The sequence below is a fragment of the Mobula hypostoma genome, chromosome 7, assembly GCF_963921235.1.
Source record: "Mobula hypostoma chromosome 7, sMobHyp1.1, whole genome shotgun sequence".
NCBI classification, from domain to species: domain Eukaryota; kingdom Metazoa; phylum Chordata; class Chondrichthyes; order Myliobatiformes; family Myliobatidae; genus Mobula; species Mobula hypostoma.
This window is the reverse complement of record NC_086103.1, coordinates 32,923,972-32,946,046: the sequence shown is the minus strand read 5'-3', so window position 1 is coordinate 32,946,046 and position 22,075 is coordinate 32,923,972. Positions and strand designations below refer to the sequence as shown.

At 36.5% G+C, this 22,075-nt stretch overlaps 1 protein-coding gene across 2 annotated transcripts in view; it reads left to right on the top strand.

Annotated features, from left to right (window-relative positions):
- LOC134349222 (gamma-aminobutyric acid receptor subunit alpha-1-like) overlaps window positions 1-16,646 on the top strand; it is a 43,115-nt gene extending 26,469 nt beyond the window's left edge. For both annotated transcript variants that reach the window (XM_063053222.1, XM_063053220.1), the window contains exons 8-10: window positions 3,094-3,246; window positions 6,698-6,900; window positions 10,086-16,646. In XM_063053222.1, the coding sequence (XP_062909292.1) occupies window positions 3,094-3,246; window positions 6,698-6,900; window positions 10,086-10,397 (668 nt within the window). In that variant the 3' untranslated portion in view covers window positions 10,398-16,646. The remainder of the gene's footprint in view (window positions 1-3,093; window positions 3,247-6,697; window positions 6,901-10,085) is intronic.
- Window positions 16,647-22,075: the final 5,429 nt, after the last annotated feature.

Genomic DNA, 22,075 nt, shown 5'->3' with positions numbered 1-22,075 from the left:
ATGTTGTTTGGCAGATAAACTATTTTGTTGCAGCATTTGTAACATGATTAATTCTTGAAACTTGTAATCTCATTGATTGATATTCCTCTTGTAATGAGTTCAGAATCAGAATCAGGGAATCAGGTAGAATATCAACGACATATGTTGTGAAATTTGCAAACTTTACAGCAGCAATACAATGAATTTTCATGATAAATTCATGATAAATATAGGGAAAAAACATGGTTCTGTAAATATATATATATAAAATTGTTAAGCTAAAATAAGAAGTGCAAAAATACAGAAATAAAGGAGGTAGTGTTCATTGGTTCAATGTCCTTTTAGACATCGAATGGCAGAGGGGAAGAAGCTGTTCCTGAATCTCTGAATGTGTAACTTCAGGCTTCTGTACCACTTTCACAATGGGTGGTGGGGGTACTTAATGATAGATGTGCCTTCCCAAAATACTGCTCCTTGAAAATGTCTTGGATACTATGGAGGCTAGTAACATGATGGAGCTGACTAGTTTTACAAGTTTTTGCAACTTATTTTGATCACCCCATACCAGATGGTGATGCAGTCAGCAGAGTGCTCTCCATGGTACATCTACAGAAGTTTTCAAGTGTTTTTGGTGAGAAACCAAATCTCCTCATACTCCGAATGAAATATAGCCGCTGTCATGCCATCTTTATAGTGGCATCAATATGTTGCATCCAGGTTAGGTTCTCAGAGATATTGGCACCAAACCCTTAATTAGAACATTCACTTAAAACAATGCATTGTTTTCATTTGATAATATTTGTAATTTTTTACGTCTTCTGGATATTTGATGTCTTGCGTTTTGATCCACTTCATTATTTAATCTCTCTTGTCTTCTGGCCTATCATAGACCATCTTGTTCCCTGCTTTCTATTACCTTGAGGAACAGAAGTAGGCTATTCTTAAAAACTGGTCAACTCTAACTATTCCAAACTCTGATTTGAAATATTGGACTGACTCACGTTGACCAATCACTAGTAGCTCAAAAAGGAATTGCAGGCTTTATCTATTTGTGATTGTAGTACTCTTAGGCTACTATGGTCACAAATAGATCTGTGTGAGGTCTGCCACTGTGGGGTCAGGCTCAAAAACCTGCAAAAAAACTGAAAGTTAGAATGCCTTCTTCTCTGCCAGTCCCTTGAAGTCATGGTTGACTTGCTTCCAAAGCCGGAATTAAATGGTGCATCTGGCTGTCTGCTTGATTGTTGAACTCAATACTGGGTAATAGGACAGGTACTGGTTGAAGAAAAGTTTGAATGTGCTTCACACCAAGACCTCGGTTTTATGGGTGGAAGAGTGATGTGGGATAGCCAACCCATTCATTTGAATGGATATTCCAATCCTGTCAAAAATGTAAGTGCACCTAAATACTTTACTCCCTTTAATGTTTTACACTAAGTATTAGTTTTTTGATATGTCTATAATTATAATTTTATTTCTTTTATAATTTAAATTTCCATAAGTAATTTTTGAATGTCTCCGGCTATATTTAAAAATTGGAGGCTTTGAGTGCTGGCAAATTGAAGAACAGGGTGTTTAATGTTGCCTAGAGCCCTCTCTGCCATGTCAGTCATATGTCAGCTGTGGCTGTGTAAACTCATGAGGTTCCCTACATCTGAAACAATGTGTGTACTACAGGAGCAATCCTGACATGAGGCAAAGTCTGTGATCCCCAGCTTGTTATGGGAAGAAGGCAGAAGAATGGGGTTGAGAGGGATAATAAATGGGCTGAAGGGCCTAATTATGCCCCTATGTCTAATCTTCTCTCTTTCTGTGGTTGATGCCTGACCTGCTGAGCATTTCTATTCATTCTATATTTTCAGAATGGCAGGCGGTGACTAGTGGAGTACCGCAAGGCTCAGTGCTGGGACCCCAGTTGTTTACAATATATATTAATGACTTGGATGAGGGAATTGAATGCAGCATCTCCAAGTTTGCGGATGACACGAAGCTGGGTGGCAGTGTTAGCTGTGAGGAGGATGCTAAGAGGATGCAGGGTGACTTGGATAGGTTGGGTGAGTGGGCAAATTCATGGCAGATGCAATTTAATGTGGATAAATGTGAAGTTATCCACTTTGGTGGCAAAAATAGGAAAACAGATTATCATCTGAATGGTGGCCGATTAGGAAAAGGGGAGGTGCAACGAGACCTGGGTGTCATTATACACCAGTCATTGAAAGTGGGCATGCAGGTACAGCAGGCGGTGAAAAAGGCGAATGGTATGCTGGCATTTATAGCGAGAGGATTCGAGTACAGGAGCAGGGAGGTACTACTGCAGTTGTACAAGGCCTTGGTGAGACCACACCTGGAGTATTGTGTGCAGTTTTGGTCCCCTAATCTGAGGAAAGACATCCTTGCCATAGAGGGAGTACAAAGAAGGTTCACCAGATTGATTCCTGGGATGGCAGGACTTTCATATGAAGAAAGACTGGATGAACTGGGCTTGTACTCATTGGAATTTAGAAGATTGAGGGGGGATCTGATTGAAACGTATAAAATCCTAAAGGGATTGGACAGGCTAGATGCAGGAAGATTGTTCCCGATGTTGGGGAAGTCCAGAACGAGGGGCCACAGTTTGAGGATAGAGGGGAAGCCTTTTAGGACCGAGATTAGAAAAAACTTCTTCACACAGAGAGTGGTGAATCTGTGGAATTCTCTGCCACAGGAACCAGTTGAGGCCAGTTCATTGGCTATATTTAAGAGGGAGTTAGATATGGCCCTTGTGGCTACGGGGGTCAGGGGGTATGGAGGGAGAGCTGGGGTGGGGTTCTGAGTTGGATGATCAGCCATGATCATAATAAATGGCAGTGCAGGCTCGAAGGGCCAAATGGCCTACTCCTGCACCTATTTTCTATGTTTCTATGTTTCTATGTATTTCATTTTACAACATTCACAGTCTTTTATTATTGCTTTCAGCCTTACCTTTCTTAATGTTTTGAATTAATTCACTGAAATGTGGCATTATCTTTCTGCTGTATTTGGAGTGTACATGAATGAATATTCTAAAGTTGTTGAGGAGTCTATAACTGAGCTGAATGCTTGTAAGTTGTTCTAATACTCTTTTTGAATTTCCAGGTGAATATGTGGTAATGACTGCTCACTTTCACTTGAAGAGAAAAATTGGTTATTTCGTAATTCAGACTTACTTACCATGTATTATGACAGTCATTCTGTCACAAGTATCATTCTGGTTAAACAGGGAATCTGTCCCTGCAAGAACAGTCTTTGGTGAGTGTTTCGGAAAACATGTTTGCAGACGTGTTCGAATATTGTCCAGATTTTTTTTTTAATTGTGTCAAAAAAGAAGCAGCTTTGTTGTTTTAGTTTTTGGTATAAGTGACTTTGTATAATTGTTAACTTTAGGCAGTTCCTTGTCAATTGTTAGACACTTCAGATACCACATAAACTCATTTTTATGCTTCTCAAAAAATATGGTGTCGTTGGTTGGCATTTGTCTGTCCTGAAGGACAATGGGTGATGGTGATCATCATCACAAGCCTGTGCGGAAGGTATGGAGATCCTGAGATGCCCAGTCATCAAGATCCCCCTCTCTGCCTCACCAATGTAGTCCAAAGGAAAGCATATGAAGCAAAACATTTGGCACCAGCTTGGCTGCAGGATCTGCCGGAAGGATGTTCAATGATGTCCAGCTGCCTTAGGGGCTCCACTCTGGATTTGCTGTCTGGTTTATTCCCGTAGACTTTGTCTCTCCCAAGGCTGCCCACAGGCAGTGGGGCTATTTACCCATAGATGGGGATCTGGTTCATGAGCACCAGGGCATCTCCAGACAACAGTGGGCCTGTGTGATATGTGTGCAGGGGCCAGACCTCCTCCCCATCCTCTGTAGTTCAGCCTGAGTCCGAAAGGAGTTCAGTTTCCATGTATCACCAGTGAGGAGGCACTACATGAGGCTTTCTGTTGGAGAGGCTATGTACTGGCAGGGACAGACTTACACACTCACCTCCCCTTTTCGCAAGACTGCTAGCCAGCGGCAGAAGCTGAAAGTGAGAACGACAAGCAGTACCCACCACACTACAACACTAGACGCGTCAGATCAACAATTTTGACACCAACAATATGGCGTAACCTTACCTTATTTAGAACATTTCCATATCTAAAGTTAACATACTTCTTGAGATTGAAGTTCATCGTTGATTATTACTAAGTTGAGTGATTGTTTTTGTTTTAGACTATAATAATTCATAACTAGACTGAGTTATTGACCACTACTTGTACCAAATACCAGCATCAGTTTCTTGAATTAGTCTCTCACTCTGATCTCTATGTTTAGGTGAGTTCTTTTCAATGGAGGAACAATGCAACCTTAATTTTACACATTAATATGAACTCTCACTATCAAAGGAAACTCATTGGCAATTATATACATATTATATTGGAAAGATGGGAACTGTGAATGTATTACTGGTATAAAAGTGATTCTTCTTTGAGGCGCTAAAGCACTTTATTGGGAATGTTGATTAAATGTTATGTGGCATTTAACCTTTAATGGGTTTCTGATTGGATTGAGTACAGCCAACACTAGAGCGTCAGGGAGATTTGCCCAGTGGTTATGCATAAATCCAAATTGTGAACATAATTTCTTGATGTACTGTATTTTATAATGAATAAACAGAAAATAAAGGACAGTACACCTCACTTCCTAACATGTGTAATAAAAGTACAAGATTTCTGATCATTAATGAAAACCCAGAAAAGGAATACTTGGTGAAGAAGTTTAGCAAAATATGCCCTCTCTTAAAATGATTACTCTGATCTCTGTTGGCATCAGATTACTGTCTAATACATGATATTCATATCTGGATAAAGTATTTAATGAAAAGCTTCCCTTTATGATTATATCCCATTTAACTTTCATATATGAATTATTGTGTCAGAAAGATTCTTGTGATCAAGGAATTCTGACTTAAAAATCTACTGCATGAAGTTCAATTCTATTTCAATGTGTGTTTAAGTAAGCTAAACAAACTATTAACTTAGAGTTTCTTAGAAATAATCATGACGTGAAATTATCAAGAAAGTATCACTTTCTGAAAAGTGACATATTCTAAACCTTTTAAGCATCAAGATTTAGAAATGACACTTAAATGGAAAACAAATAAAATTGAAGATGTTAGAATCTGAACGAATAAAAAAACACACTGGAAGATCAAGCAGCAACTGTGGAAAGAGAAATCAGTGAATGTTTCAGATTAGCAACCCGGCCCCAGAACTGTTACTGACTCTAAACATTGTCTAGTCTTCTTTTTCCACAGGTCCTGCTTGACTGGCTGAGTTCTCCCAGTAATTCTGGTTTTGAATAAAAATCAAGTTTGACAATATTACTGGAAGATTACTATGGATATATTATTATATATAAATATCATTATATGAAAACTAGGGATTGATATTATGAAGTAAAATTGTTACATCTAAGTAAATGATCTAAATAAAGGAATTCTCTTCATTGCCATTTCATGGAGTAAATTTGAATTATTCAATAGGGATTAAAATCAATTCTCACTTCAGAGAAGAGTAGATTATAAAATAAGGAAAATCTGCAAAGATAATAGAATCCTCAAATCTTATATGAATTTAACAGCAAGTTGAAGACTTCATTGTATTTCCTTTTATCCTTTTTCCTGTGTCATTGGAAATAATGGAACTTACTTCAGCCTGGCCAAGATTAAAATAAATTTTCATTCTTTGTTTAAAACTTATTGGAGATAATTCAGAGAATACTGAAAATGAGCACGGCATTAATACACTGAGTTGCATGGTGGAAGTAACCCAAAATAAATTTCTTTTTGTACCTCCTTTTGTACTGCTTTAGATGAATTAATGATTCTGCAATACTCTGACAGACAAATAAACTCTTGGAATGAATATTTTTAACTATTTACTGTCCTGTTGAATATTCAAGACAAACAGAAGTAAAGAGATTATGAGAATTATTAAAACTACCTAGGATTGTTCTGTTTTTGTGTGATTTCTACTAATTTGGTTATGGAGCAGCACATCAAGGAGTTGACGAGAGGTTATGTATGTTTGCCCAATCCATTACGAATTAAATAAAAACAACAGGTGGAAAAATGATTAGCGATTGCGAAAGAATGAACCTTTTATTCCTAGCAACATCTGGAGAGATGACACATTTTATCTTGATCTTAATCCAGACTATTGCTGATACTGTCATTTAATACAGTATACTTAGAATACTTAAATTTAATCCCAAATTTTATCTAAAATAGGGCTTAGTTGGTATTGTATAAGGATAATAAATAGAAGGAAATTCTACATGTCTGTTCATTGTTTAGGAAAGAGTATACCAATTGTTTGCCAGAAGTCAAATGTGTGTTATAAATTGTAGCAGATAATATTGACTGCATTTGAAATTGGTAGCATATGATATTGAGCTACCAGATACAATACGACATAAAGCTGACTAAAAATACTTTTCAATGCAGCTTAAAATGTATTGACCTTTTGTACAACATTTGATAGCAAATGTGAATAGTATGTTCTCAATATTCTATTTTTGGCTACATCATATGATTCATTTTAAAGTACTTTAGTATTACATTATTTATACATTTTTTGTTTTATTCATTTGCAAATTTAAAGACACAAGTAACACAAAATATTCTAGTAACCTGTTTTTTTTTTACTGTACTTTATTCAGGAGTCACAACAGTATTGACAATGACAACTTTAAGTATCAGTGCCAGGAACTCACTCCCAAAAGTTGCATATGCAACCGCTATGGATTGGTTCATTGCCGTTTGTTATGCTTTTGTGTTTTCTGCACTTATTGAATTTGCCACGGTGAATTACTTTACAAAGAGGAGTTGGGCATGGGATGGAAAAAGCTTAGTTCCTGAAAAGGTATGCAGTGCATTTTTACTTTTGTTCAATTAGTATCACCAAAGTAGTACTGCTTCTGTTTATAAAATGAGTTATGGTTGAACTGTGGAAAACAGGAAGAAATATTTCTTTGGATGTGCTTTAATTTTGTATATTATCAGTACTCTATTGTTTGCTAATACAAATACAGGAATATATTATGAAAAGAGAATTAGTGTCATTTGCAACTGATCTAATTTTGTGTATTTGTTACACAGTTTATAAAATCACAGTTGTCTGAATGTAATCATGACCCATGAATGTTGATTATTGCATTGATTATCAAGGGGACGTGGTTACTTGCTGTCTCGTTGGTGAGATTTACTGCACTTGCCATGGATGTTTTTTGCTGCATATCAGTATAAGCCTGGATAATGGGGAGGGCCTTGTTAGGTGTGGGCAAAGGCAGATTTATTATTAGAGAATTGTGAAAGTGCAGTATTCCCAAATCTCTCTGTTTATTATTTAGCTTACTGTGAAGAGAAGGTAATTGATGAAGTTGTTGAAAATATTTGTATTGAGTGTACTGCTCTGAGGTACACATGTATTGATGTCATGAGACTGAAATTATTTACTTATAACAACCTCGATCAACTTGTGCAAAATACATCTTCAGCTAATAGCCAAATTTCCTCTGCTTCCCATTGATTTCAGTTCTCTAGGGCTTCCAGATGCCACGCTGAGTTGAATTCTGCCTTACAGCATACAGTAAAACATAGACAATAAAACAGTAAAGTGCAGGAAATGACCCTTCATCCCAAGATATCTGTGCTGAACATGGTGCCAATCCAAGCTAAACCCATCTGTCTGCATGTGATCCATACTCTCAATTCTCTACCTAATCACGTGTTAAATACCTCTTAAATGTTGTTATTGTAACTACTTCCACAACCTCTCCTGGCATTGCATTCTAGGCGCATGCCACACACTGTGTGAAGTCATGTGATTCCATGCAAAGTGACATTATGCTTACACTCCTCTCCTTGTAGCTACACAGCCACTGTCACTGTCTTACTGTGTTTTTATATGCCCTGTTGCAACCCAGAAAAGTTCCTCTTGCCAAGAGCCACTTAGTCACTTTTCATTTCCTGTCAGTTACCTAGTGTATAGATACTCCTGCACCAGGTGTTACTTTATGTACATACAATCGGTCAATGCATATAAGCTAATCTTATGTATATATGGCCACTCTCTAACAGTTACTGTAAAATGTGTTTAATAGGATTGGTTTTTATATCTTTTGTGTTTTTTTCTTCAGGCTTATTGTGTTTATTTTTTTTAGATTATAGAACACTCAGTCCTCTTTTATTGTCATTTAGAAATGAATACACGCATTAAGAAATGATACAATGTTTCTCTGGAGTGATATTACAGAAAAACAGGACAGACCAAGGACTATTTTTATGCTGCATTGGATCTGGAGTAACAATAGTTTTGTTCTGCTTTATACTCTTGCACAGAAGAATGACAATAAATCATCTTGAATCTTGAATATTATAGATGTTTGAGTGGCAGACAGGATAGTGCAATGATCTACAGAGGGTAGAAAGAAGAATTTTAATTGTGTGTTTCCCCAACATTCTAGGTCCTTTGCCATTTATGGTGCATATCAATACTTTGGATTTATATATAAATTGGTATATTGGTTTACTATGATCACAGTGAAAAAATGTCTGGCATACTATTCATACAGATCAATTCATTACAACAGTGGATTGAGGTAAAACAATGATAGAGTGCAGAATAAAACATTTCAATGGTAAGGAAAGTGCAGTGGGGGCAGACAATAAAATGCAAGGTCAGAGCAAAGTAGATTAAGGTCAGGAGTCAATCTTATCACACTGGGAAGCCATTCAATAGTCTTATATGGGATAGAAGCTGTCCTTGAGGCTGGTGGTGTATGTTTTCAGACTTCTATATCTTTTGTCGGTGATTAGGGTGGGTGGGGACTGTGTTTATGCTGGCTGCTTTATTGAGGCATCGAGAAGTGTTACAAGAGTCCGTGGAGAGGAGACTGGTTTCAGTGATGTGCCAAGCTGTTTCCACAAATCTTTACAGTTTTTGTGGTCATGTGCAGAGCAGTTGCTGTACTAATCTGTGATGCATCCAGATAAGATGTTTTCTAAGATAGTTACTGGTGACTATCAAAGGGGACATGCCAAATTTCTTCAGTGTCCTGAAGAAGTAGAGACATTGGTGAATTTCCTTAGCTGTGGCATCAATGTAGTTGGATCAGGACAGGCTGTTGGTCATGTTCTCTCCCTGGAACTTGAAGCTCAGAACCCTCTCAACTTTAGCACTGTTGATGCAAACAGGAACATGTGGACTGCCCCCTTCCTGAAGTTAATGATGAGCTCTTTTGTGTTGTTGACTTTGTGATGACACCATATCATTAGGTTCTCTATCTCCTTTCAGTATTCCAACTCATCTTTATTAGAGATATGGTCCCTATGGTGATATCATCTGTAAACTTGTAGATGGAGTCAGAGTTGAATCTGGTCAGGCAGGCCTGAGTGTATGGGAGTAAATTAAGGGGATGAGGACATAGCCGTGTGGGGCACCAGTGTTGAGGATAATCATGGCAAATGTGTTGCTGTCTATCCTTACTGATTCCGGACTATTATTAGGATGTTAATTACCTAGTTGCAAAAGGAGGTGTTGAGTCCCAGGTCGAGGAGTTTGAAGGTGAGTTTTTCTGGAGTAATAGTTTTGAAGGCAGAGCTGTAGTCAATAAACAACAGTCTAACATAGGTATTTTTTACTGCACCGCTAATCCAGAGTTGAGTGTAGGGCCAAGAAGATGGTGTCTCTTTCGGCAGTGTGAAATTATAGTGCGCTGTGATGGTAGACGACACCAAATTTGCCTTTCTAGTCATTAGGGAAAAAGGAAGTTGCAGACTGCACAAAGATGCCAATGACTGGTCACAAAAGTGGGAATTTGTAATTTATCCCAGAGCAGTGGATAAACCTTGAGAGGGCTAAATCAGCAAGATGTATGCACTTGCTCAATGCTCAATCAAGGTTATTCATGATTTGTGGTTTATATCAGAATTTAAATGCAACAGTTGCAAACGAGTGCAATTTTAGCTTGATTTAATGAAAACCATAAGATAATTCTCAATTAAGATGCTTTTTTTTAATATAATGTTCTTAATTTTGATTCACAGAAAAAGGAAAGAGAAAGAGAGGCTCTTCTGAAGAAAAACAACACCTATACAGCAACATCAGCGAACTTTGCCCCAAATATTGCAAAGGATGCAGGGCTGGCGACCATTGCAAAGAGTGCCGGAGCAGAATCCAAAGACCCGAAACCAGAACAAAAGCCTCCAGAGCCTAAGAAGACCTTCAACAGTGTCAGTAAAATTGATAGACTAGCCAGAATAGCATTTCCATTAATGTTTGGGATTTTCAACCTGGTTTATTGGGCAACTTACTTGAATAGAGAGCCAGTTATCAAAGGAGATGATGAACATAACTAGAAAATATTAAAAGAACAGTTCCTCAATAGTAATAGTATTTTATTTACTGGGTAATTTCCGTGAAAGTTCTAACAGATTCAATATCCCTATTCAATTTGACGCATACACTGTTTTCCCATTTGCCTCTTTCTTAAACCCAATCCAAATATTTTTCTGATAACATCAGAAAGAAAGAAATCACTCAAACTCTCTACACAAACAAAATATTATTATACTGTCAGTAAGACAGGTCTAGTTCTGTGTCACCATTGACATACTGAATTATTATTGATTTTTTTAGTTTATAAGGATTTTCTTTTGATAGCATGTCCATGAACAGAAGAAACCTCATTTTAAGCATTCTGACAACAGGGTCAATGTGAAATTTGAATTGATCTTAATCGTTTCTAGGACATAACCAGAAAACTTTAGTTTCTAAATTTAGGTTAAGGTTGTGTTCAGCATTTCTGCATGCTGCAGACTTTGTGGACTATTTTGTTTACTTCCATTCTCATTCCAAATTATACTTAGAAGAAAGAAATTACATATATTGAATATATAATGCAAAGACTGGATATGTTTTTCTAATATTTTCTTTTAAGTTATTTTGAAAAGCTGCCTGTAATATGAGCAAAACATGATTTTGAATTCAATTAGCTGACATGCATTAACAATGGACAAGTTTTGCTCTAGGAAGGCAAGAGCTTATTGGGGCCAATGGCCTGAGTAACAATTTACCAAATGGTAAGACTAACTATTTATTGAAAGGCAAAGTGTGCAGTGCCAGCTAGTATGTAATGGTGTCTTGCCCGGATAAGTAAAGTGCACTTTTCAAAAAGGTTTATAAAGTATCCCAGTTTTACTTCTTGTAAAAAGTCAAAAACAAACAATGTAATATTTTCTAGGCTTAAATGAAAAGATAATTTAAACTATAATATTTACAAATCTTATATAGTTAACTGATATCTGTATGTGATACCCCAAGCAGGTACCTGTAATTTCAAGTTTCAGAAATACCAATAAAGTAGGTTAATCCATTATTTGTACTGAAGAGGGTTACCAATGAAGATTATTGTACTTGGATTCTATCAACATGCATGTACTGGAAAGGGTGTAACATATATGCTGGAGTTATTTTGAAAACAAAACTCAAGAGTTCACAAGATAACCATATTTATGACTACAGTTTAGCGAGTGCTATTTTCATATCTTGATTTTCTTCTTTATTTATTTATTAAACTACAGAACACTTTGATGGAAACACTATTGCACATCAAGTGCTCTTTTTGCTCAGGCTGTACAATGTTTCCTTGAACAAGCCTAATCTTGTTGGCATTTAAATGAAATGATTTCTAATATTAATGTGACAGTAACTTTTTTGTTTTGTTCCTTTCTGTATGTAGGTCCTTGCTGGCTGACACCAGCCTGCCTACAATCAAGGGCATATATGCAGAAAGGTGTCAGAAAAACACCTTTCATGAAGGATCCCACCCACCCTACTCATGAACTGTTTGTCTCACTTCTGTCAGGGAGGAGCCTACATGGTATTCATACCAGGACCACCAGACTCAAAAACAGTTGCTTTGCCAAAGCAGTAAGGCTGAGGAACACTTTCCCCAACTAACCCATCCCTCTACACCTTCCAACCACCATTACTATATGTTACGTCCTGTTAGTCACCTTAAGTCACTATAGTCACCATAGTTTACAGTTTTACATCCTGTTAGTCACTATAAGTACAGACACTCCTGTGCCTAGCAACACTTTATGGACATACAATTGATCAATGTATATAAGCTATGTATTTATATTTATTGTGCTTTAAAAAATATATTTTTGTGTTCCTTATCTATTTTGATTTATTTTTGAGATGCACCGGATCCAAAGTAACAATTATTTCATTCTCCTTTACACTTGTGTACTGGAAATGACATTAAACAATCTCAGATTTTGAATCTTGAATTGCAAGAAGAGGAGCAAACCATTTTACCCACTGGAACTAATTACAATCGATGGCAGACAGTATAATCACAGCATTTTAGTAATAGCCATCATCATAGTGACACTGTAGCAATGCCTAGCATCAGAGCACACTTAAACCTCTGGCAGACATTTTAACTGTTGCTACGCAGTACACACAGCTCTTATAGTCATGCAGCTGTTACAATCATGCAGCAATATGCATTGGACTTCCACTAAAGTTATGTGTGTGAGGTCATGTATTACAGAACAGGTGCAACTTTCATTCAATTACAAAAGAATGCATATTGTATTCTTGACCATGGGATCTATTAATCATTGCTCTAAAGCCCACCAAACAATGTTAAGAAATGCCAAATAATCATACCTTCTAAATACTAGCAACCTGCCCATGCTTGATTAAGAAGTAGCATTAAAATTAAACCTTGATATATTGAAAGTATGTATGTTTCTATCCTATGTTTCTTTTTGGACATAACTGACTGAATGACAATATGAGATGAGACTATTCGTTCCAGAATTAGACTTTTACTGAGATCGAATTTTGTTGAATATAAACTCTCATATGCAAGAGAAAATACTGATCAAATAATACCAGTGTATTTAAGTTAGCAATTGATCAATAGGGAAGGAAGCTTACTGACAAAATTGTGTGTCAAGAGTAAGGAAAAATTATGGGTGGGATCGTACCTCCTTGTATCTCTGTTCTCATTGGGCAGATCCTCCAGAGATCTGCTGACACTTACGGCTGGTACTTATAGCCTTCTGTAAACCGACATTTTCTATAAGAAAAGGCATCTGCCATGCGCCAATTTTTCAACTCAACAGTGTACTGTTCACTTAGGAATCTTGCTGGACTGTCAAACTTCTTTTAGAGTTGGCCAGCAATATCTCCAGTCTTTGCATTAGCAGATGGTCCTTATAGCTGGTGATCAAGGAAGCACTGATAATGAAACAGAGCACCTAGACGACTGAATAGCAGAAAACAAAGCCATTCCACTGTGTTGCTACTGACATTGTAGCTTATTCAATCAATTGTATCTCAAGATTCTCCCTGGTATATCTGGTTTCCAGTTTTTTGTTTCCCCCAGGCTTCTCTCGTAGGTTCCACAGTAGCTAAGTATATACTTTAATCAACTAGCAGGTAGGCATGACAAAGAGTAAGCTGTGTTTCCCTGGATGAGAAACTAGCCCTAATATCAGGCAGGGACTGAGAATAAAGTAAAGCAAGTTGAGGACATAAGCATGGAATGAGAACATAAAGAATTACAGGAATATATCTGTAATTAAGGTTTGCACCCCAGGTTAACAAGGCAGCAGTAATAATAATAAAGAAGTCCTTCTCTTCTGGCTTGTAACTAGAATTTCAATTCACACAAATAATCTTGGCACTGTCATGGTGTAAGGCTTCTAGCACTGGTCCTTGTATGATGTTTCTGACCCCTTTCCCAGCCTCTTTCTTGGCTATAGAGAAAATTGGTATCCTGAAGCAAAATCATATAGGGCACTAGCTTCCCATTATTTAAAGGAAATTCTTTATAATATAGGACTATTGGTAGCCCAAGAAAGGAAGTTGTTTGTAATGAAGTTATAGTAGACTATTGCCATAGATCAGTTGCTAAATTAAGTTTTTAACATGAACTGCACAAGTCATATGACAACAATTTGTTAAATTTCTGGTGAATATTGAGGAAGAATATTATTAGTTAGGACATAATTATGGAAATTTAAAAAGAAACTACATGAAATTTTCTTCTTTTTCTCTGCAGCCAGTTTCTGCTTTTTGATCTGTTTTCATGATTAGTTTGTTTAACCCGTGAATCTCACATTGGAAATCCTGTTAGATTACAGATACATTTGTTTGATCCCCATTCAGTACTAAAAGAATCTTTGAGGTCCAGTATATATATTTATATACATTTTTAAAATTTGACTCAACAAATTTATCCTTTTTGTAAAGCATCTAATCAATAGAAAATAATTAATTTCCAATTCAAATAACTAGATTAAAGAAATTATTCAACAAAAAACACTGGGTTTGTGCAGTTTGAGAAAAGTGAACTTTTGTTTGTAACAGATTAAGTAATAAAAATTATCAATAAGTAATGGCACAAATAACCATTATGTACTTTGTGCATTGACATTATATTGAATTGTGTTATTCATACTATAAGCTAACTCTGATTTTACCCTGTCAGGTTAAAGTGAATAAAGAAGAAATATGTTCCACTAAATTGCCTCAACATTTCTAATAATCCAAAGAAACTTTTTATACTTATTGGTATTCCTGATCTTTTGCACTGCTGCTTTGAGAACGCCTAGGAAAACACAGTTTTGTGCACGCCTCACCTTGTGGTAACCTTCAGTGGAAGCATAAGGCAATGGCAAACAGACTGACTTAACAGTCTAAAGAAAAGGGAGGTTTACAATTATATCTTGGAGAGAACTGCATAAAATTCCAGTCTTCCAGGCTGTCTTTGACCAGTAATAACAGAGCTGAAAAGCACCAATGGATCGAAATGCATTTCTTCTTACATCATTTAAATAAATTAGTGCAGCTGGTAAAATATCTGTTCCCTTAATTTAATCCAGTATTTTATCCAAGTATTGATTTACAAACAGTGTATCAATGTAGTTAAAACAGCAGTGTTGAAGGAGGACTTAGCAGTATAACAGTGTTATCTTAACAAAATCAAGCTGACAAACTCCCTCATCTTCATAACTGCCTTGTATTTTAGCAATATTGCTGTAAGAAAATATACTTCAAATGTAAGGGCTTCTAGTATCTGTGGAAATATAACTTTAAAATAACTTGTGTAGATAAAAAAAACTGTATAGAGTTTTATTTTTGGGGGGTTCCCCCATCTTTCTCATAAAAGCTTCTTTGCTGTCTGTCTCTCAAGCTTCCATTTATAGAGTCTTACCTGAAAAGAATTCTATGGTTTTTGATTCACAGCTTACATAAATGTAACTGCCCTGTGTCTTCATGCATTTTTTGCACATTGTTGTGATAGCTAATGAAATTAGTCAGCTTTATTTGCTATGCAATAACTGCTTTGTATCACTTCTTGATTCTCAATTTGTAGATGTAAATGTGAATTGATAAATTATGTATAGAGTAAAATACACTTTACCAAATTGAAGTATCCTAACTGAGCTTTTTATAATGAGCATTGCTAAGTCAGTTATTAAGGGGTTTTGTCAAATTATAAACAAAATCCAAACTTTAAAATTGATTGAAAGGAGAGGGAGGAGCTGAAAGAGTTAAAAGTTTTGGAAACATGCACAAAATTCATATTTAATGTAATAAACACTGGCTTTTGTCTGCTTTAAATTGCATTTGTCTAACTCATTATAGACCATTTTCGGATTTGTTTTAAAATGATGTTGGTGGGAGGCAAGGAGCAAGGAAAACATTGCAAATTTAAATTTATTAACGGTTGGATTTTTTTCAATAAAATAATTGGACAGAACCCCCCCCCCCCCTCCATTTTCTGAAATCAGTTTGTCTTCCTTGTTGGTTACAATACACATTATTGGAAGGCTGCTAATTACTGTGGGAGTGATAGCAAGTACTAAGTTAAGGTGTCAAATGATATTTGCACATTTGTCTAATGATGAAAGATTATAATGTACCCAGATGCAATAAATCATGTTAAAGATGTGGTATTCCTCTAGGACCTACTTAGGCATCATTTTAGAATTACTATGGCCTGTTCTTCTTTTTAAATACCTGTAAATCTTTTCCTCTAACTATATAAATTTACTTGAAATTTGCTGTAGCTGAACATACTACTCTCATAGCTACTGTGACTATTTGTCTATCATTTATACCAAAAATATCTTTTAAAAAGGTTTTGAAAGAAGATGTGAAATATAAACTTACAAAAAAAAGACAGAAAAAGAACAACCAGTCCATCAAGTCTGCCACATGTAAACTGGAAGGACATACCTATGACTGCATGTTATTTATTACAGTTTTGTAGTTGCCTTGTTTGGTCTCAAGGAGAATACTGCAACTTTAAATTTTGGCAAAGATTGTATTGGGGTTTGATGAGAAGATATTTTATTGGATTATAGAGTTTATCACAAGTTCTTGAATATATTTCAGTCTCTTATAGTTGCTACTGAACTAGTTGATGATAATAAACCTAAATTATTGGTCAACTTGTGTGTCACTGTGTCTGCAGCATCACTTTCGAGACTCTCTCAGTAGAATTTGTTATTATGTTTCCTTTAGTCGTTGAGGGTTCATGAGAAATTGATAACTATTTCTGAAATAAACTTGAAGCAACAATGTCAAGATTGTTTTCCTGTAGTGATATTGCCCATAAGTTACTGGCTGATTACAGTTATCAATCACTTGCATAAAAACAGAGCAACATTTTCATAATTACACCTGTTATTCCCCTCACAACCCATTCCCTCATGGTCCCTTTTCCAATAACAGACATCACCTTGTGTTGGATGATGAGCCTACTCTGCAGTTGGGTTGATAAGATCATGGGTAATGTGATTCTAACCTCAACTTGCCATTTCTTATGAAGCTTATGAAGAATCCAGTTCTGCCTTAAAATATTTAAAAACTCTGCTTCCACCACTCTGTCACATGAGGAAAAATCCTCTCCTCATCAACCCTTTCAAGACATGAAGAAACAGTGGTAGTACTTCAAAGGCTTAATACTACTAGAATGATAGAAAATCCAACTTGTTAATTAACTCAAAATAACCAAAGTACAACTTTTTGTGTGATGCACTTCTATATGCCACAGGGACTGTTCACAAAACCTGTAAGATATTATCTTATGGCCTTCTATTGGTTAAGAACATGGATTCAACATTTCATAGAACACATGAAGTAATTGCAGGTTAAAAAGCTATATTGGAAGTTCAAAGTGAAACCTGTTTTCTTGGTGCAAAGCATTGGATAATTTCATGGGGAATATTCACATGGTTTTGCACTTTATGACCCGTCTGGTGGCATAGCGGCATCAGCGTCGGACTTTGGGATGAAATGTCCTGAGTTCGAATCCAGCCAGCTCCCCTGCACGCTTCCCATCCGTGCTGGGTTACAAGCTGGTGACCTCTTTGGAAACTCACCCAGCAGAAGGCAATGGCAAACCTTAACTTGCCTCGTACATAACTCCCCACTACGTCAGAGAGGCATGGAGGAAAATCGTTCGCTAACCGGAGAAACTCTGGGTGCAACGTACCTTTAATTCCTTTTGCATTTTGGTACATTGGGTCATCTAAGACCAGCGATTATCTGGGAATTGACAGATTCTTTCTAAGAGCCTGGTTGGCTTTCTGTGAATCAAAATCCAACAGAACTGGACATGGAGCCAAGAAAATGCAATGTTACATATTTAATATTTAGCCTTTACATAACCATTGACATGATTACTAGTTAATCTTTCCCTCTATCTTTAGAAGCAGCAAGTTCAGTCAGTAAGTTAAAGAGTGAGTTGAAAATTATGAAAGCAACACAAGGAAGTGTTTTCATTATTAACCAATAGAAAAAGGAAGTTTACCAAGTGCTTAATACTAACACTGTTAGGTAGTAGCTGAGGTATTAAAAATACCCTCATGGAAGGGAATGACTATACTTTTGCATCTTAGCAGTGATTGTTTATCAAAACCTATTAAAACTTACCAATGATTTAAACCTAGTATGGAAAGTTCTTTACATGACCATTTCCATGCCTACTAAATGAACCGCATAAGGACAGTAGGTGGGTCAAACAACTTCCATCTATGTTGAAAGGAGCAACACTATATACATAAGCTTTGTTCTATCCGAAGATATAGTTAATGAAAAACTGCCTTTGCACAATGAGTGACACTTATATTCTTCAATGAGCATTATGCTCCTTCAGGGTAAAGATAGACTTCATTTTCCAAAACCGGCAAGGTCCAAGCTCCACTAGGGGATCTCATATGTGAGATGGAATTTGAAATACTAAGCTATAAAACAAGTGTCTAATATACTATTTAACTGTGCCCAACATTGCATCTGCTTTGATACAGATCAGCTCCACCATTTTCAAAAGCAGGAGGGTTTTCTCTGAGATTAATTCTTTGAGATTAATTTGAATATTGTTTAGCAAGTCAAAAGCAAAAACAGGTCTTTAATGTGTAGAAGTGTAGAAGCAACGCCATTCCTACTTTTAGGATTACTTACATTATTTTCTTTCCTCAGTGTTCAGATGAGTTATATAGCCTACATTAATGCAATAGTTTTGAGGTTTAACAAGGAAGTGAAATTTGCAATCTGTTATTGGGTATCAGCTGCAATTTACTGCTGTGAGTAATGGTACCTCTGTGTAGCAATCTCCGACATAATGGAGGTCATGCAAAAACCAGAGTGCAGATTAAGCAAGTCTCTACCTGTTGAAGTATTCTTTTAAAGCCTATTAATAGATCTATGGGTCTAAAATGTGCCAGGATTTGCTATATTTGCAGCATATTGCCAGTAATAATAAGGAAAAGTAGCAGTTTGTTTGATGATGAATTTCAATAAAAAATGAATTACAAAAAGAAAATAGCAGAGCAGCAAGGAAATTTAGCCTGGAGGAGAAGGCCTTTCCGAATTATGGGAATAAGAACTGTTGGTTGGGGATATTTGGACTCTAATACCTATATTGTGGATTTTATTGATGCTGCTAAGAATTCTATCAGCAATACTTGATTTCATACAATCTGCAAACATAGTTCCCTCTAAGCGCACACACGTTTTTCAACCAGTGCACAAAGGAAATTAATGTGCACACAAAAGGTTAGTTATCAAAAATAATGTAGTAATTAATAATTATACTTAATGAAAATAATATTTTGGCTAACTGTTTCTGTTAACTAGTTAGTCAGTTTTTCAAATACCACAATGCACCTCCTTAATTTACGTCACCTCACCTTTCCTGTTCTGGTTTGTACAGCTGCATCACGGCGGCAGCCATGTTTGGCGGACAGTGTTCATATCGTAAAGTTTACAAAGATCTGTTTCAAATCCTGTAGATAGCTTACTAAGTTTTTATTGAAAAAATATTGATTCACTATGTCAAATTCAAAAGAAGCGAAGGGCGTGAAGCGCAAAAGAACTGCAAATTTGTTTAAAGTTGAATGGCTTAACAAAATAGCAGAAACTGCTGCACCGAAAGCTCATGAGGTCATGAACGTTTAGCTACGAGAAATATTTATGTATAATTCGGAAATTGGAGTTATCTGTTTGTATTGTTGTGATGTGAAAGTTGCTGAAGAATTTGCTAGAGGAAAGAAGTGGGATGATATTTGGAAACTTGACTTTTTGAAGTGTCATTTGGCAAGTAAATTGCATTTGGACAGTGTACAAAAGCTCAGGCAAAATAACCTGTCATTACCCATTACAGGAGTGCAAAGCATGTTACGATTGAGTGCAGCTGAGCAAGAGCGAAAACGATCAAACCCGGAGGAGATCAAAGTTAAGGTACAAGAATGGTCCGCTTTTGATTTCTCCACAATTGCAGATTGTGACTTCACATTTGGCGATGAACAAGTTAATGCCTTATGTCTAACGTGTCATGATTTTCTAGCTGAAAATACTGTAATAGTCAGACAGTTTAATGATTTCAAATTTTCCATGCAAGAAAAAATTAAATTCAAACTGATTTCAAACTTTGCTCAAATGGTGGTATTTTTACTTCAAAATGAACAGTTTTGCGACCTTTCGCAGTTGATGGGCATTGGGGGAGCCTTTCTTGCATCTAGTGCGGACTGTGAGCGAGGTTTTAGCCTAATGAATCAACTCAAAAACAAGCTGAGAAACCATTTAGGTGAATGTCATTTGGATATGTTAATGAGAATCAAAAGCTATCAATTGGATGGAAGTTCTATTAGTCTAGACAGAGTTTACAAAGAATGGTTAAATGCCAAAGACACGAGAGAGAAAAAATAACTGAATGACTTGAATATGTATGTTATTTTGTTGTTATTCTGTGCAGTTTTATGTCAAATATTTTGTAAACCTACATAAACTGCCATCTGTGCATTCAGTGCGCACATACTTTTGTCACAGGAATAAAATTTGCACAACATAAGGTTTTTGCGCACACTGACTACTAAAAATTAGAGGGAACATTGTCTGTAAACCTTATTTGATGTTTGATCATATTAAGAAATGGTATAAAGGGTGCTAGGTTTTAACTAGAAGTGGTATTTATTATATTATATTACAACTTGATGCACTGATCTGAAGCCTTCCCATGAGTCATCACAGCAACGTGTTGTTGATAACTAACAGTTGATTGAATATTTTAGTTTTTACTAAAAAAACATCGTTTGATAGACTTTACCTGAAATGTAGGTACTCTCTGGAAAAAAGATAATGACCTGGATCTTCAAACCGTCATAAGCTGTTCAGGTTTGCTAGGAGCATGCCGCTGACTGCAGATTTTGCCAGGTGAAATCTTAAGGGAAAACTCTATTCATTTTCAAATCCAGATCAATAAATTAGGTATGAATAAATTGGGCTGAATGGTATTGTAGCAATTAGCATAATGCTATTACAACATCCGCGACCCAGGTTCAATTGGAAACTGTAAGGAGTCTGCATGTTCTTCCCCTGACTGTGTGGGTTTCTTCTGGGTGCTCTGATTTCTCCGACATTCCTAAGGCATGTAGATAAATGGTTAATTGATCACATGAGAATAATTGGGCGGCAAAAGGCTTGTAATTCCAGAAGGGCCTATTACTGTGCTGTATCTCTAAATAAATAAGTAAATATCTATAGGGCAGCATGGAGATACCTTACATAGAAACATAGAAACATAGAGAATAGGTGCAGCAGTAGGCCATTCGGCCCTTCGAGCCTGCACCGCCATTTATTATGATCATGGCTGATCATCCAAGTCAGAACCCTGCACCAGCCTTCCCTCCATACCCTCTGATCCCCCTAGCCACAAGGGCCATATCTAACTCCCTCAGTGGGGTTGACCGAGGGGGATAATTGGGCACTGTCACTCGCTGGCATTACAAACATATAATGCTTACCCTGTCCGAGTATGGACCAGTACCTAAGTCTACCTGGGTATTTATAGGTTATCTTATGCTCTTATAAGTTGGTTGAAACTGAGTGTAGCTGAAATGTTCACAAATGGAACATAATGACTTCAAATTTGAAAATGTACAGTAGGCATTAATTTCAATAGCTCTCAGCTGCTAAAATGGTTAGGTATGTTAAGCCATCCAATGGACATGCAGATTTGTAAGGAGTACAGATTTTCTGATAGAATATAAAGTGACAGTTTGCATCAAACGATGCAGAGGGGTTTGCACATGAAACTACTGATCTGTATGAATGGCCATTAGTTCCCAAACACAGAACTCCTCAGCTATCATGAAATGAAAATCTTCATGATAGATGCAATGTTTTCAAGGAGTTTAGATGACAAGTTCAATCCGTTTAAAAATTGTTCCCTATGGGAAATACAATGCGAAGAGATTAAAATCCTTAACAACTTCAATGTGATGACGGAGCTAAACCAGAAAGGTTGAAAAACTCAGCAGGGCAAATAAAGTTAACATTTACAGTCAATCTGACAAATGATTTATGACCTGAAACGTTAAATCTATTTCTCCATGGGCAGGTGCTGTCTGGCCTGTCCAGTCTGCACAGCCAGTTTTTATTTCAGATTTTCAGTATCAGCATTTAAAAAAAAATATTAGTTATGGGCAGTGTGTTTCCCAGT